The 18,330-nt window shown below is 36.4% G+C and overlaps 1 protein-coding gene and 1 long non-coding RNA gene across 2 annotated transcripts; both read right to left on the reverse strand.

The window, feature by feature from the left end:
- Nucleotides 1–3,941: 3,941 nt before the first annotated feature.
- On the reverse strand, nucleotides 3,942–13,884 carry LOC129258800 (uncharacterized). Its single transcript, XR_010293419.1, has 5 exons — nucleotides 13,780–13,884; nucleotides 11,000–11,065; nucleotides 9,764–9,897; nucleotides 7,437–7,563; nucleotides 3,942–5,673 (listed from the first exon to the last, which is right to left on the reverse strand). It is a non-coding gene; the product is annotated as an uncharacterized LOC129258800 (long non-coding RNA).
- Nucleotides 13,885–15,686: 1,802 nt separating this feature from the next.
- LOC129259318 (uncharacterized protein K02A2.6-like) lies at nucleotides 15,687–16,865 on the reverse strand. The gene has a single exon (XM_064097991.1). It carries the CDS (start codon nucleotides 16,863–16,865, stop codon nucleotides 15,687–15,689), a length of 1,179 nt encoding a protein of 392 aa, XP_063954061.1.
- Nucleotides 16,866–18,330: the final 1,465 nt, after the last annotated feature.

Genomic DNA, 18,330 nt, shown 5'->3' on the forward strand with positions numbered 1-18,330 from the left:
TTGATGGACCTTGATTACTGCGACGAAGCTCAACGCCGTCTTAGCTAAACTGCTCCATCCAATATATTTGACAAATGTGCAAAAGGCCCAACACAAATGGTCAACTAGAAACACTAGAGCAGTCAAGGCTTGAAAAGTAAATAGCAAATGCTGGCAAGATAGACATAAAATTTGACATTGCACTTCTAAAACTAGATTCCAGTTTTACTTGTCTTGTAGTGATTGGAGGCGAAGTTGTGGAAAACCATTGAAGCACACAATCCCCATAAAAAGGTTTGACTTTTTATCCAAAGTTTAGTATAAAAGACAAAAGGTTTGTCTTTATGTTTTATTGTTTTTGTCTTCTTGTTTTTTTTTGCAGACGAACCGATATTGAGAAGCCACCTTCATCACAATATCATTATCATCCAACACAGGTCTGGCTAGATCTCTCGCATTCTGTGTTTACATCATGGATACACACTCGGCATTTTTGGAAAAAAAAAAAAATTAGGTTCATGGTGAATGGGGATTGGATCAAACATTCAGAAAAAATAATTCCAATTGGTCCGTCCAAAAAAACAATAGGTACAGAAAAAGGGATTTGATTGCAAAATAATTCACGCTGCTCTATCATGTCTAGGCAACTAATAAAAAAATAATGATATCATAGTCTGTAAACATGTATCAATTTCCTTTTAAATGATTTCTTTGTCATATTAGCAAATTATTATATCAGTCATGGCAGATGTTATGTTGCAACAGTGTGAAACAAAGATGAATTTAGAACAGCAGCTAGAGCGGATAGTGCTGAGAGGTATATGAAGAAAGACGGCAATCAATGGATCAACAGATAATGCAAGTATAACATTGTAGAAGAGGAGAGGGGAAAGTTAAACACGAGGGGAGGAGACCAATTGGGAGTTTTTTAAGTCCCTACAAATTCATCAAAATTGCTTTCAGGGATGGTATCGTTTTGATAGATTTTCATGAAAAGAATATCATTCCAAAGATTAAAGAGAACGTCGTGAATTTGAAAAGTGTGATCAAGGCTTAATGTAAATAAAAGCCCAGTGTGGGTAATAATGCTGCCCAATATTTTCCAAACTAATGAATATCTTCAGTAATAACTGCTGGAAAATCATGTACATTGTCTCCCATACTTTCGGCTACACAAAATATCATTGAAATCATCAATAAAGCACTTACATTATGGAAGCTGTATGCCATGCACAGCAGTGTCAAGTGCCCTCCTCTGCACGCTGAAAAATAGAACTCTTGGTAGTGACATCACATATTGTGTGATTCTGACAGGAAGATCCCGGCTTAAACCAGACAGGAAGCCATGTTTGTGAGGTGTCGGGCCTACCACCATCAATCAATGAGGTCAGCTGCTACGGTCCTCCAACTTGAACGAAACTTCTTGGCTGCTGGTCTTACAGTTTTGTTCAAGAAAGAAAGGTAAAATCCTGAATGCAAAGCAAGTAGTACAGACAATTGTACACTGTAAGGCAGGTCCAAGCTATCTGACATTACATGCGACAAACGAGACAAATCACAGAGGTGTTTCACAAAGATGAAAGTATGACTACAAATTGTTTTTGAATATTCACTTGTTTGGAAAATGAAATACAAAAACTTCATTGGTTGGATCAAGCTCAGAGAACGAGCTCTTCTCTGTATGAATCAATGAAGCTCCACATTACATACAGTATCATGTGCATGTTAACATGATAGCATGACTTTGAGACTGATTTCAGCTACTTGTGAAACACTTCTGGGAATTGTCTCGATAGTGCCATATACAGAGCTGCTAACCTACATTGTGAAAAAAATCCTATTATTTATTCATTTTTATCTTATCGTCAAGCCTACAATCTTATTTTTCTTTAAACTTTTGAGAAAACGAAGCATACTAAAAACTATCATTCTTACAAGTTTCAAAAATCGTATTTCTAGGGGAAAAACCTTATTTAGTGTCAATTTCCCCTTAAAAATCCTATTAATTTTTTAGAACAAATCCCACTAATTGGCAACTCTGCATATACTTTTCTAAAACAATTTAATGATATATATTAAAGTACTTCCTAAACAGGCCTAAATACTCTTGGACCTTTTACTTAACAAAGAGAAAAGCACATAACAGGCACCATATATTAAAGGAGAATGAAACCCTTGAAACCATCTGAATCCATATCAAAGAGAAAAATCAAAGAAACATATTGTTGAAAGTTTGAGGAAGATTGAATGAATAATAAGAAAGTTATGAGCATTTGAATATTGAGATCACTAGTGCCATGTAGATCCTCCCATCGGCAATGCGACCAAGATCTGTGATATCACACACGTACAACTCCCTCAATACTTTAGTACTTATTTCACTTATATTCTCACTTTTATAGAGTCTATCACAAGGTGAGGTGTTCTCTTTATGAGATGACAAGTACAGAGGTTTCACAACATTATATCATTGATGAATCGTTTGTCATATGATTAGAATGAGCAAAAAGAGATGTTTTGGGGTATATTTTCAGTGTCCAAATGGGAGACTTGTACGTGTGTGACATCACAGATCTTGGTCGCATTGCCAATGAGAGGATCTCCATAGCATTAGTGATCTCGACATTCAAATGCTCATAACTCTTTTATTGCTAGTCCTATTTTACTCAAAGTTTTGTTGATCTTATTCTTTGATTTTTCTGCTTTCACAAAAGCTAACTTGCTCCAAGAGTTTCATTCTCCTTTAATATGAACATGGATCATTGACTTCATGCAATCAAATGTTATAGCCCCGCCACTGCCAGACCGAGAATATATTGCAAACCTAACCTTATTTTAGAATAATGACCTATGTGATATTTGACCCTGATGTGCAGGGGAGTGAAAATTTTGTGTTGAAAAATTCTACGACAAGTAGGTCCAGGGTAAAAAACCAGAGATAAAACTCAAACGGCAAAAACTCTGGAAAACCTTTGGATCCACTTTTGCAGACTAGTCAACACAAAATAATCACAAATCACAACTTCGCTGAGAGAAAATTACAAACTAACATAAAGCCTGTTTTTAGTCTTGGTAAATCCACCAAAATGTCACTATGGTAATTGCAATTCATCATGAGGCTATATGAATGTGTATGCCCTAAAATTTTCAGATGTGGAGGCTATTGATAAAAATTGCCATTTTACATGTACATGACAATGCATTTTGAATGGGTGCCCGGTCAAAATAAACTATGAGGTTTATATATTTGTTAACCTATTCCAAAGCATGGATTGGACTGAAGATTTTAGGACATAATCTTTGCGACTGTAGCTCCTTTTGTAAGACTAAATGTTCAAAGAGCCCTTTTATAGGAACACAAAATATCACTGATAGAGGGCACTAGACATGCATGTTTGGTTTGAATATTCAAATTGTCCGAGAATTGGGGGTTGAAAAAAAAGATTAATCAGCTACTACAAAGTCTTACAATCAAAATGTACGATGATCAAGTATAATTCACATTTTTAGCCTTTTCCAAAACTGAAGACAGGCTTTTTAAACCACAAATACTCAGCCTAATTCTAGAAATGATCATAATTCAAAGCCCTAAAAATACTTGCAAATCATTTCTAACCAATGCACAACTTATTGACTCCTAGTAACCATGGCTAAGAGTTTGCATCTACTAATGAAAGAACTGATAATTCTGATATTTTAACTGTAAGCAAAGAGAAAATAGCTTGGACCTGCTCCTGCTACACAAAAGTCTACATAAAAAATATAAAATGGGTTCATGAATAGCAAATGCGCATTAAGTCCCATATTGGATAAAACATATATATGACTCTTGGTGTAGATTTACTTGGATTAATATGACTGAAATCTCCTATGTTAACTAGATATTGTCTGCATTATGCAATGCAATATTCCAGGAGTATTGAATTTCTGACTTTGAAATATCAATTTTTCCCCCTTTTTTTCATTTACCCTTAAAAACTGTGATAATCCAAGGTCACAAAAGGGCAATGATGTCGATGACCCATTGACATAAATGTATTGGTTTCCAGACAATGTGTTATCGCATGCTGACCCAATGCACTGAGCCATGCATTATTTGTATAATATTGCACTAACTTCTTCAAAGCCTTTAGTAGTCTGCAGGCAAAGACCTTTTGTTTTTCCACAGAATGCATGATGCAGATTCTGAAGTAGTTGGACTACATTCACTTTTGATTGAGAGGGGGGGGGGGGGGGGGGGAACCATCGCTGCGCACCTAAACATTTTTTTATTAATATTAATCATGATTTTTCTTTATTTTCAAGTAAATTTACAGTTGAAATCTCATGAGAATTTGAGAGAAATATACGATTTTCTTGGAAAAAACATCGGCAAGTCATTTTCAGATTAAACAAAACAATGGAGCCACATGTCTACGCACCCATTCACTTTACACAAGATTTCAGGGATTTTTATGAAAAAGGCTGCATTTGGAGGCCTTCACATGAAATGCCCCCAAATCATTGTTTTTTTTAGTTAGATTTTTTAATAAATATCTTTCTATGTATTGTAAAGTCGTGTAAAGTCTGACTATTGTAATTGAATGCGACTTGAAGCCAATTTAGACATTACTCCGACCACAGAGCATGCCGCAAAGCAAAATGATAACTTTATTATCCCTAAAACATTCATGCCTGACTTCAAATAAAATACTTTTACTCCTTGGCACTCTCATATTTAATGCAAAATGCGATTCATTAAAAAAATGTGTTGTATCGGATCGCATAGTGTGCGCTTGGACTTTACTGACTTCTGGGGAGCATTTCATGAAAGGACTTATCGGACGTTTTATCTGACAAGTCCTGTTTTATCCGACAGCTACCACAGTAACACTGCTTCTCAGCCAATCAAATTCAAGGAAAGATTTCAGATCTGACAACTTGTCGGACAAAAATCTTGATGAAACGGTCCCCTGTTATAAGCTACCATATTCCCTGTATCTGATTTGCTTAGAGAGAATTAGTGAAAATAACTATTTGTTCCAAGAAACATTCCCAATGGTAGCGCGCAATGGTAGGACAGTGATCTTTGTAACACAGATTCCTGTGTTTGATGCGAGGCCTAGGTCCTGATGGGCGATTCACAAAAGATAAGAGTGACTTGGAGTCATGCTTAAACGCTAGCACACGGTAGTGCACATAAAGTGCACAACTGACATTTAAGTGCGACTCTTAGGGGGTGTTGCAGGGAAATATTTGCAATCATTGCAAAATTGCAATGAAAAGGGTAACTTTCCATTGATTTGTGGTCCAAAAACTATCTTGCGATCAACTGCAAGTTTCTTGCAACACCCCATAAATCACACTTAAATCTTTGTGAAACACCCCCCCCTTCCTGGTTTCCTTGATCCTCATGTCCAGGTCCCTCTGCAAGGATGCAAAGCCATCTGTCCTCTGGTTGCTAGCAGACATTCATCATCCTTTCTTATCAGTTGGGTAAAATCAGCACCATTACACCACGATCGAAAGACGTCCCCATAAAGAAGTTTGACAGCTGTGCGGAGCTACCATCAGAGAGGGCAGGAGCCAGGGAATCATGGGAAGGGAATGACATCTTGTATGTGGTCCACACCAAGTAAGTACCCTAGCAGGCACTCATACCCAAGTCCAAAGCCACCGTGGGGAACTGTTCCAAAGCGTCTTAAATCCAGATACCTGGAGAAACAAAAGCAGGTATTTAATCGTTAAGCCAGGCGTACACTGCACACTCCGTTGCGTCAATGAAATTGCAATAGAACTTGATATGAAAATTCCAACCCATAAAAGCTCTGTATAATTTATGAATACTGAAGTCGAAATTCCAGTATAGTTCGAGCTTCCCTGTAAGAATTAAGCAAATTCACTTCTAATTTTTTTGCCACCAACCTATAAGACCTTTAAAATCAAAGATCTTAATAATTTATTAATACCAAAATCAAAATTCCAGTGTAGTTTGAGGTTCCCTCTAAGAATTAAAACAAAGTCAATTCCAAATTTGCTGCCACTATTAAAATACACTGTGGACTCAATTCCGACCACAAGGCTTGCAGCAAAGCAGGATTTTTATTTCAGTACTCTTAATGGCATTGGGCTCAACTTGAAATAAGATAAGTTTAATTCTTGGAATTTTCAAATTCAATGCAAAGTGCTTTGCGTCATTCTAGATAGTGTAGTGCGAGGCAGGATCTTAGTAGTGTTGTGGCAGTGAAGGCTGGCTCATTTTCTGAAAATGTGAATGGAACATCATTTATTTGAGGTTAAAATCAATTGAAAGAATACTAATATAACAATTTTGAAAGAATGCAAGCCTTTATTTTGGGGTAAAGGCCAAATTAGTTTAAAATCTTAGCCAAACGTATGACTGCTATGACGTCATTGCGACTAGATATTAAATTTGCTTTTATTCTTAGAAGGATGATAGCATAGTCACAGATTTGGATATACATGTAGGTATTAGTACGATGATTTAGAACATTGCACAGTAAGATATTCCAAGTCTCAATATTTGCATCAAATTCTACTACATTTTATTCTGAAATCCAGTCGCAGACCAATCGTAAGGCGTGCAGTCGCCATAATACCACATAGGCTAAATTCAATTGATCTACGAACAAGTTGATCTAATTGCCTCTTGATAGAACTATCACTTGGTCTATCTGTCCTCTAGTCCAATACCCAGATGGTCATATTTCTACTCCGTTTACCCAGACATGGATCCAGAGGGGAGCACAGGGGGCCCCCCTTTTGATAAGAGAAATATCCTTAATTTGTGGTTGAAAACCTTTTTTATTTTTGGCTTGTCAAAATTTTCCTCAGAAAAATCTTGCCCCCCCCCCCCTTTGGAAAATCCTGGATCCACACCTGCATTTACCTACTTTTTTTGCACTTTGTCAAATGAAAATTTCATTCATTAACAGTTTATCTAATTATACAGACTGAGTGGTTTATGGATGAAAGAGGTAGGGTAGCCTCAATGTGAACTAGACTTTGTGGTAAATGCAATAGGAGATAATAAGAGGGCAGTAGATGAACCGGTTGTAGACCATATGGAATATTGCTGGACCATCGAAAATGAGACCAAATAGAAAGTATACAAATTAGGTGGAGACCTAGTAGCAATTTACCCGGAAGAGCTTTTATATATTAAGGCATGAATTCTCAAAGGTGCTTTAGAAACCATCGCAATTCCATAAAATGATCAACCATTTTGTAGTGTGACCCCAATTTTTCTAAAGTCTTACTCCACATTTAAAAACTGACCAAGCCATAGTCATTTGAGAGCATTAAAGACTGTCTAAAGAACAAGAAATCAGAGACAGAAAATGTCATGACGGTCCCACATATAGGGGTTCGGACGTACATATCTTATGGAATTGCCCAAAGGCGAGAGCCAGGCTTTAGCTTCAATGTTGCTGGAGCTAGGATCTTGCTCTACGTACCATTGGTAATTAGAATCCTGAAGTCCCAGGTGCTTTATTCTATGCTGGAATCATCAAGACGTTCCTCTCTCAAGCTACCACTGATCAACTCGCCTACTCTCGGAACAAACAGATCTACAGCTGCTGCCTGGAGTAAAACATTGAAATTGAATTTGTAGTCGTAAAGTACTGTAGTCACACGTGTTGTATTCTATGCTGGAACACATCATCATACGTATGCTGTAAAGTACATGTGTAAAAGACTGTGTTCGGTTGTATTTGTGCTTTTGAGTAGAACCCAATCATCTTTAAATTAAAAAAAAAATCATATCAGGTAAAATCTTATTATTTTGGAATAAGTATATAAAGCCTTGAAAATTACATCGTACACTACCATTTTACAAACTGTCATGGTGCAAGCACAATCAGCGTCTGGCAGCTCAGGGGAAGGGGGGGGTTGAATTTTTAAAATCCCATCCTACGTTAAGATTACCAGGCAATCCAGGGGAGCGTTTCATCGATATTTTCATCCGACAAGTTGTCAGATCTGACATCTTTCCATGATTTTGATTGGCTGAGAGGCACTGTTCCTATGCTAACTGTCGGATAAAACGTCCGACAAGTCCTTTCATGAAACGCCCCCAGGCATTGTACTTGTCATAAAGTGATTTTTTTTCATTGTACACCTGGGTCCCTTCACAACTATGGCAAGCCAGCGACCCCAACATCTATAACGCAGGTGTAATTTCCAAATATTTTTTAAATATGACATATACTTCTACAAGCAGCAACGTCTTGGCAAATAACTGCTCATCAACAGAAAGAGTTGCAATAAATCGTGCGTCATCATGCGCAACTTGATTTTCAACTAATCAACAGCGTGCATTTGGGACTTGCAATTGATTTTTGACTTGCGTTTAAACGCAACTCTTTCTGCAACGGACCCCTGTATAAAGAATTATGAAATGCACTTTACTAGTTGTGATTAATCGGATCAATCACAAATCTTTGTAAGACAAGGCTCTTCTACTCGGTCTTTAACTGGGACACATATTCCATTAGAGGTCAAGTCCAGAAGAGAAAAGTCAAATGAGCATAACACTGAAAATTTCATCAAACTTAGGCGCAAAATAAGAAAGTTATATTTTTCTATTTCACTTATTTTGTACAAAACAGTGAAATGCAAATTGGAGAGTAAATGATAATGCACATTTACTTTTCTTTAATATTTCATTCTTTAAATTAAACATTATTCATTTTTTGCGGATTTGACAAAAGATAGACTTTTCATCAAATCACAATAGATAACAATGACAATTCCACACATTTAAGGAAAAGTCACTAGTATTGTTTCACATTATAATGCTGAGAAAATTGAGATATTTCATATTTCATATAAGAAACTGATGAAATGAGCATTGTCATTAGTTTCCTCATTTGCATTATAATGACCAGGATGAGCATACAACTATTTTTATTTTTAATTTATTACATCAGATTTTCATGAATATTCAGCCTAACTTTTTGTTGGGGTGGACTAGATAGAAATTTAAACTTGCCATTTTTAAAATGAATTTTACCCTATCTTAACTAGGCTATTTCAGACAAACTTACACTTGTCATATTGAGTCCCCCCCCCAGATCTCGACCATTGATTGCGCGATCGCCGCAAAAATTTGCACGCGTGTAGACCTGGATGTAAACTACAAGACTGTATGGTAAAATTTTCAAAAAATTAATTGCTTTTTTTTTATTAATTAAATATGCAAATAAGAGTATGAAATTTTTTGCCTTTAACTCAATTTATCAACTAGTAGAATGCTAATTATTGGTGAATATATAGATTTTTACATTTCTAACAAAAGTCTACAAAAAAATTGCAGAAAATCAATTAATTTCCTATGTATCTTATTGTTTTTTTATTCTTATGTTATTTATATATTTTTTATTGAACTTTGTCGGGGACACTTTGCGATCATAAATAACATAAATAAATCTATCTAAACCAACTAAACTCATATTTTTATGATTTTCGGTTGAAAAACACAACTTGCAATGACTTTGTCCACGTAGTCAAGTTTTTGTGCAATTATGGGACCGACATACGCTTACAAAATATTGTGTAATTTCGGAACCGCGTACCCGGGCATTGCAAATTTGGTTTCAAAAGACGTGCAAGACTTGAAAGTAAAAAGTCAGTGAGCGGCACTTTGAAAAAATTTCGCTCGCCGGCATACTGATGAAATTTGTTAAGAGGGGGGGGGGGGGTCAAATTGACCCATTTATTAAGGGTTAAATGATCTGATTTCAGCTAAGTGTTATGTAAATTTGTTAAACCAGCTACTCACCATTTTTGTCTTCACTATTCAGCCTAGCATAGAAAGGGTTTGATATCCTTGGGGTAGTCCACTACAAAGACATGGATGTTCCCACTGTGACAAACCAAGAAGGCCTCGTGTTCAGACTGCAGGTCAACGCCCCACTGTTAAGTGTAAAGCAAAAGCATAAATGAAAGAAAAATTGATTGATGCCTCTGCCCTTCTAAACTCTGAGATAAATAATTGCACAAGCCTGTTGAATGTTTCAAGGAGTTTGTTTGATACCAGAATACAAGGAGACAAATGAAGGAAATAAAAACTAGATTGTTTCTACCCGTCCAAAGTCTGAGATAAACTACATGGATTCTCAACTACACTTAGTAAACATTTATGCCTACACTATTTCCAGATATGAACTTGTTGCGATGGCTGAGTCCACTGCTTAAAACAGCAGATTCAAGAATAAAATAGCATGCTCAGCCATGGCAATAGGCATCACTCTGGCGCATTGTGATGAAAACACGTTATCAGCGTTGGATTTTTTATTTTTACTCAGTAAATGAAGCGTAATATATGGGCGATTCCTTAAAATGATCAACATTTTTATACGTCCGACCGCCATTTTTCTCAAGTCTTACTTCACTTCATAAACTGACCAAATCTTGGTCCTTTGAGAACATTACAGACTGTCATAAAAGTGTATTTCATAATAAAATGCACAATGCTCTTGCAGATGAAAAAAAACAACATTTAAACATGTGCATATCTCACCCTGGTTTTAACAAAATGATTGAAAAAAAAAACAAGTTACCTGAAATTACATTGATCTAAAAACCAGATTTGGTTTTTTTTACGAAAAACATATTTTTTCAAGAACAAACATACTGCCGTATTTTTAGTTGCAAATACGGACTAATTACGCCAAAACGTACTGGTTGGCAGGTCTGGGTTGGATTTACAAATATATGGAATTGCTCATATACAGGAAATCTGCATACGCCACGAGTTCAACCAGTGGTTCTAAGATATTTAATATTTTTCAAAATAAAATACAAAAGAAATATCGAGTGGCTGATGTCATCAATTATTTCATTTACATACATAGATTAGCAAAACTTTAAAATGTCATAGCTTTCTTATTTTTTTATCAGATTTTAATGAAATTTTCAGCATTGAGCTTGCGTGATTCTCCTCTCTCATTTCAAATAAACTTTTTTTGTTGGGGTGGACATTCCCTTGTACATGGTAGAAGGCCTATCTACTTACTCATGGTGTGTATCAAATTGATCTTTATGTCTGTATAATATTGAGATGGCTTCTGTATACAAGAGTCTGTAAAAAAAAAAGCATAAAAAGGAAGTCACATAAAAAAGTGATAAACATATATAAATATTTTCATGAAATTGGGGCCAAAAATGTGACATTTCAGCATAATTTGATACTAATTATACTAGTCTTATGAAGACCATATCCATATATTTAATGGAAATTTTGAGACTCTCAGAATCATTTTTTATGAACTTATTGAGCAAAACCTGCTGACATGGGCATGGTGTCCAAGTAGCACTGAGATATTTACATACTGTCCTAAAAGTCAAATCAAAGCAATTAGGGTGACCAAATCTTTAAACAATATGCACATTTACTCGTTAAGCCAGGCTCCTAAATATCTCAGATTTTCTATGCATAGTTCTATTTTTTGAAAAAATTTAAAAATCTAAAACTTGTCACTATGATTTTCAGAGTCCACCAAAAGGCGTATAAATCTATTTACATCAAATAAGTTTACACCAAGTGTATGTGGACTTTTGGCCCCAAATGTACAGTGTGCACAAAATTTAGTGAATGAAACCACAAAATGCACTCCTGAATGTTGAATGTAGACAACAACACTACAATGTTCGGCAAGCCCAGAGAAACAAGCTGTATTGAATGTGATATTTTATCACCTGACGTCACAATTAAATATCTGAAACATGACAGAACGTGAACACTTCAAATTGTTTAATTTCCAGTGGGGTTCACTAACTTTCGGGTGGGGTATTCCACATCTTCAGTATTACATCATTTTATTCAAAGTATTAATAGTGTTATCGAAATGAGAGGTGTATCAATTGGCTTGTTTTTAGATTTACAGAAAGCATTCAACACACTTGACCATAGAATACTCATGAAAAAAGGGAATAAGGGGAAAAATTTGGGATCTTTTTCTTTTAAACAATGATTTAAGTCATAGACAACTATTTGTAACTTTAAATAGTCAACGATCTAATTACAAGGACGTAAGGTGTGAAGTGCCCCAAGGTTCTATCCTCTGGCCACTTTTATTTACTTTGTATATACATGTAAATGATCTGTGCAATGTGAAATTGAAATATATTTTATTTGCCGATGATACAAATATTTTTATGTCACATGATAATATTGATGTTCTGTAAGTGCAATTTATAGTGAATTAAAGAAGGTGACTTCTTGGTTGACCATTAATAAATTATCTGTAAATATATCTAAAACACAGTATATATGTTTTTACAAATAAATAAATATATATTAACAATCTGCAGGAGCAATTAGCAAATGCTAGTGTTGCAAAGGCATTGCAAGTCTAATTTCTTGGTATTATAATTGACAGTAAATTGCTATGGGTTCCTCATATTTATTTGTAATAGAATTTATAAAATCATAAGCATTTTGTATAGATTACGCAATTTTCCAATTACTGTTTAACGAAATATTTATTACGCACTTGTTGCACCTTTTTTAAGTTACAGTATTCTTGCCTGGGGCAGTGCTTCTTATTTACACCTGGATAGAATTTTGAAACTTAAAAAATGTGCAATAAGACTTGTTAACCATTCATCTTTTTATGCTCATACAGAACCAATTTTTAAGTCTCAGAGGATTTTACAATTTTACAACATTTATAATTATGAAACTGCAATTTTTATGTATAACTGTTATAAGTATCTTTCACCTCAGTCAATATGGAATTATTTTCTTTTAAATCTTAATGTACATAATTATACAACCAGGGGCAATAATGATTTTCATATTCCTAAAGTAAGAACACTGATTATTTCAAAATTCATTTTTTTATAGGGGACCATTAATTTGGAATACTTTATCAAAGGAACTTGAGGACAGTTGCTCTCTTAATGTTTTTAGGACGAATTGTAAATACCAAATCATCACTACTTATTCATTTTCTACTTAATTGATATTTTGATTGTTTGGGTAAGTTGGGTAATTCTTTCCCTTTTTCTACTTTAATTGTTCAAATATGTTATTATATTTGGGTCGGCCGTACATAAGGTTAATTTCTTTTTGGCTGCTACCCTTTCAGTATAATACTTTATTTATGTCTATGTCTGATTTATTTCATGTTTGTACTACTTGTATTGTTTTTATACTGAAAAAATAAACTGAATTGAAAAATTGAATTGAATAATAACAAATTTACAATAACAGTTCAAAGCTAAAGAAACCCTTCAATCTGATTGGCTGATGGTAAACTTGTGGTAGAAATTGTGCATTTGTTATTATAACAAGTCCTCACGAAACAGGACCCCAGATGCATTGCGATTGGAATGACATCTTTCAGTTTCACCAGTCAGTGTTTCCCCTCAGATCAAAAATTTTTTTTACAGAAACTGACTAGAAACCTTCCTGAAATTCAGACATTTCCTGGAATTTTCAAACTTTATTTTTAGCGAAAATCGCACATTAACAAAGCAAGCCTAAACTTTGTCTAAGAGACCAAAATCAAAGAATATAACCTTTTTTGTTGAATGCACTTTTTTTTAAGCAACAAAAAAACAAAATGCTAGCGGCCTGCGAGCTACGTATGAGGCAAAAAATTCTTATAACATGAATATAGAAAGTTGCTATGTTTAATTGTACTTTAATTGTAATTTTCTGATTTCCACTAATTCCTGACATTTTTTCATTTCTCAAAAATTACCTGAAAATGATCTGAATTTCCTGTAATTCTGTTATTTCCTTCAAAGTGGAAACACTATCTTTCACTGAACCAAAATCCAACTCACCGCACGTTTTGTTCCTTCGTTGATTCTGTCCCCAACAAATTGGACATCCTCTGAGCTCTTTGTGTAGACGGAATTGGCAACTGATTTCACAAAGTCTTCCATGACCTGCAATAACAAGGAGTAATGTCCATAAGATAATGAAGCAATGGGGCCTATTGATAGTAAAACAGGTTATGAGAATAAGTAGACTTTGAATGTTTGGATGTGCCAGAAGAAAAAACAAGTGGAATGCCTCTGGCGGTCTCACCTGCATCACCGATTCAATATAGCAGCAGTGCTGATTTTGAAAACTACTATAACTCGCACAAGATGTTCAGTGATACTTGGTTACTCTTATTTCCACGTTTTATGAACTAGACCAATACACTTATAGAGATATGATGGCAATTCAACAAATACCCCCAACGTGGCCAAAGTTCTTTGACCTTACATGACCTTTGACCTTGATCATGTGACCTGAAACTCGCACAGGATGTTCAGTGATACTTGATTACTCTTATGTCCAAGTTTCATGAATCAGATCCAACAACTTTCAAAGTTATGATGGTAATTCAACATATACCCCAATTTGGCCAAAGTTCATTGACCCTAAATGACCTTTGACCTTGATCATGTGACCTGAAACTTGCACAGGATGTTCAGTAAAACTTGATTACTATTATGTCCAAGTTTCATGAATCAGATCCATAAACTTTCAAAGTTATGATGGTAATTCAACAGATACCCCCAATTCTGCCAAAGTTCATTGACCCTAAATGACCTTTGACCTTGGTCATGTGACATGAAACTCAGGCAGGATGTTCAGTAATACTTGATTAACCTTATGGCCAAGTTTCATGAACTAGGTCCATATACTTTCTAAGTTATGCTGTCATTTCAAAAACTTAACCTCAGGTTAAGATTTGGTGTTGACGCCGCCGCCGCCGCCGCCATCGGAAAAGCGGCGCCTCTAGTCTCACTCTGCTATGCAGGTGAGACAAAAACACCCACTGGCTCAAGAAACAAGACGGATCTAAGGGTGTGTTTAATGTCAATTCTAAAATATAAGCAGCAACATGAATCATGATTGAAAATTCAATTACAAAACACAGAACACAAACGGTGGTGCACTGTTCACTGTCACAAGTCGAGTTCCTAACTTGTCATTTTTTAAAATATATTGATCTTACTTTTATCTCCAAAAATTTAACCGAGGAAAAGATTCCTTAATATTTACATTTTTAAAAAATGCTGGCCAATGATGATCGGGCCAATTTAAATGTAGGATGGGGGGTCGGGTGTCCGGACACTTTATATTTTTGGAGCCTTCTTGTTTGTCTTTGGATTACACTAAAAATAGGAATTCAATAGTTATAATTGTTTCAAGTTAAATTATGAGTTAGAATCAAACAGAATAACACAGCTTCTGTATAGTCGAGAGAGTAGCATTTAATAAGTACTAAAGGTTTGTAGCGCCCTCTTTTGGCAGGATCATTACATGCTCCTCAAATCTCATAAACATGCTTTGTGCTAGAAAGAATGCATATAATTTAAAAATATCAATTTTAAACCAAACAATTGAATGTATGTAGAATGTTTCCAAAATATATGTCCAAAATACCAGTTTATGAGACTTTCACATTTTTTGAAGTTGCACAAATATAATACTTGCAAAAAAATAATAATTGAGTTCAAAAAAACAGTTCTTCCAGTTGCAAACAAAATGTTTTAAAAGTCCAGGTTGATTTCACAAAAATAAAAATAAGTCCAGAAAGACGATTTGATAGATGAGTTGGTTGTTGGTTCTGTTTTGACTTCAAAAATTTGCTTGAGTTAAAAATAAGCAAGAAGTTGTTTAAGAAATGTTAGTATTCAGTTTGTTTATAAAATTTCAGCATTCACTTTCTTTCCTTCTTTGGTTTAAATGTTCAAAACGTAACAAAATCCCTCATCTTAAGCGGTTCGCGTCGCTGACATCTAGATCGTCTCAGGGAAGCCGGGTTGGTTGGTTCTGTTTCTGATGTATTCAAGTTTGCATCACGCGACTTCTCCGGACTGTTAATATCCGCGGTCTGGGATATCTGGGTCCTGGTATGGGAAGTATGGCGCTCAGTAGTTGGTACATCAGGTTGAGGATTACCATCAGAACGTCTCCAGTTGTAAAGAGCAGGACCAGTGTAATTTACATCTTGTGGTTCAGATGTGGCTCTGAGGTGTTCTCTGTTCCTTCTGAGAACCTGGCCCTCACAGCGAACTTCATAGGAACGGTCCTCCAGTTTCTTACGGATAACTGATTTCTTCCACTTCTTGTCATTGTTGAATGGCTTGACTCTTACTATTGCTCCTGGTGAGAGATCTTTCAACTTTCTTGTATCTCTGTTGAAATACTTTGCTTGACGTTTCTGGCTTTCTTTCAGTCTCTCAAGATCAGCCTGTGGGTTGCGATCAGGTGCAAGCAACCGAGTCGAAGTGGGGAGGAGAGTACGAGTCCGACGACCCATGAATCTCTGGACTGGACTACTCTGGATACCTTGTGTAGGGGTGTTGCGAATGTTGAGTAAGGCTAGATCAATATCATCTCCAGTATCCTTGCATCTTGTAAGTAGTCTTTTTGCAGTCTTGACAGCAGACTCTGCTTTGCCATTAGCTTTGCTGTTGTATGGAGAGATTGTATTATGCTTAACTCCAAGCTTTTTGGTAAATTCAGCAAATTTGTTAGAGGAGAAAGGAGGACCATTGTCAGATACGATGATTTCAGGTACTCCATATCTCCCAAACTGGTGTTTCAGTTTCTTGATGACTGCAGGGGCAGTTGTCCTCTGTAGTTTTTCCATCTCAAAGAAGTTTGAGTAATAACAGACCATGATCAAATATGTGTCATTACTATGATGGAAAAGATCCAGTCCTATCTTGGCCCATGGTCTGTCTATAATCTGGTGCGACATTAGAGGCTGGGCAGGCTGTGAGCTAGAGTTTTTTTGGCATGTGTCACATGTTTGAATAAATTCCTTGATTTCTTTACTCATGCCCGGCCAGTAGAGATGATCACGAGCTCTCCTCAAAGTTGACTCGACACCATTGTGACCACGATGTAACTCCTCTTTCATTTTGTGCCTGACTTCTTTTGGGACTACAAGCCGTTCACCCTAAAAGATTAGATCATCACTGACAGAAAGTTCATCTCTGAAACCAAAGTACGGGGTGAGTGACTGAGGAAGTTGTGACTTGTGGTCTGGCCACACTTCAAGAATGGTGTCTTTGAGTTGGCAGAGAGTAGGGTCATTGGCAGTCTGTCTTTTTATCTCTGCTATCTTGTCATCAGGGAGTGCCAAGTGGTTAACATCATTCACCACTTCTAGATCATGTTGTCCAATCTCATAGGGAAGAGAAGCACGGCTATGAGCATCAGCCAGGACATTGTCCTTGTCCTTGAGATATCTCACTTGTATGTCATATGCAAGAGCTCGTAGCAGTAACCCTTGCAGACGTTTTGGAGCTCTATCCAGGGGTTTCTTGCAGATGCTTTCAAGAGGTTTGTGGTCAATGAACACAGTTATTTCATGGCCATATGTGTATTGATTCCATTTCTCCAGTGCAAATACTATACCAAGCATTTCTTTCTCAATGACAGAGTATCTGGATTCAGCATCACTCAGCATTCTGCTAGCTATCGGTCAACCATCTTGTAGCATAACCGCACCCACGCCTGTGGAGCGGGCATCAGTCTGAAATTCTAGCAGTTTGCTATGATCCTAGAAGGCCAACACAGGTGCTTGCACTAGCATCTCTTTCAACAGCTTGAAAGCTTTGTCATGGTTGGAGTCCCAAGTCCACGCTGAGTTATTATGCGTCAAGTAATTGAGAGGTTTCATCACATCTGATAACTTAGGTAGGTATCTGGATAGGTAGTTTACCATGCCATGCAAACGATGGATGTCATCTTTGCAGGAAGGATCGCTCATGTTCAGGACAGCTTCGATCTTTGATGGATCAGGTTTGAGTCCAGAGTTGGATACTATGTGGCCAAGGAATGAGATTTCCTTCAGTCGGAACTGGCATTTATCCTTGTTCAAGACAATGCCAACAGCTTGACATCTCTTCAGTAGACAATGTAGTCGGGCATCATGCTCAGCGTCACTGTTGCCCCAGATGATTATGTCATCGGCCACACAGCGGACTCCAGAAAGGCCATCAAGTGCTTGGTGAAGCCTCTTTTGGAAGATTTCACTGCTGACTTTCAAACCAAATGGAAGACGTTTTCATCTGTACCTTCCCCAGGGTGTGGCAAAAGTCGTCAGTAAACAAGACTCTTCATCTAACTTGCAGTGAAGGTATCCGTCTTTCAAGTCACAGATTGAAAAGACTGTAGCATCTGAAAGCTGAGGTAGAATATCATCTAAGACAGGTAAGGGATAGTGCTCCCTCTTAAGCACGATGTTGAGAGGTCTGGGGTCTAGACAAACACATACTTTACCAGATTTTTTCTGCACCACAGCCATCTGATTTACCCAATCAGTTGGAGAGCTGACTTCTTCGATGATGTCTTTTGCCTGAAGATCATCAAGTGCATCC

Source organism: Lytechinus pictus, chromosome 4, assembly GCF_037042905.1.
Source record: "Lytechinus pictus isolate F3 Inbred chromosome 4, Lp3.0, whole genome shotgun sequence".
NCBI classification, from domain to species: domain Eukaryota; kingdom Metazoa; phylum Echinodermata; class Echinoidea; order Temnopleuroida; family Toxopneustidae; genus Lytechinus; species Lytechinus pictus.

Coding starts and splice junctions, on each gene's coding strand:
- LOC129259318 (XM_064097991.1), bottom strand. CDS start 16,865: ATGAAAGAGGAGTTACATCGTGGTCACAATGGTGTCGAGTCAACTTTG.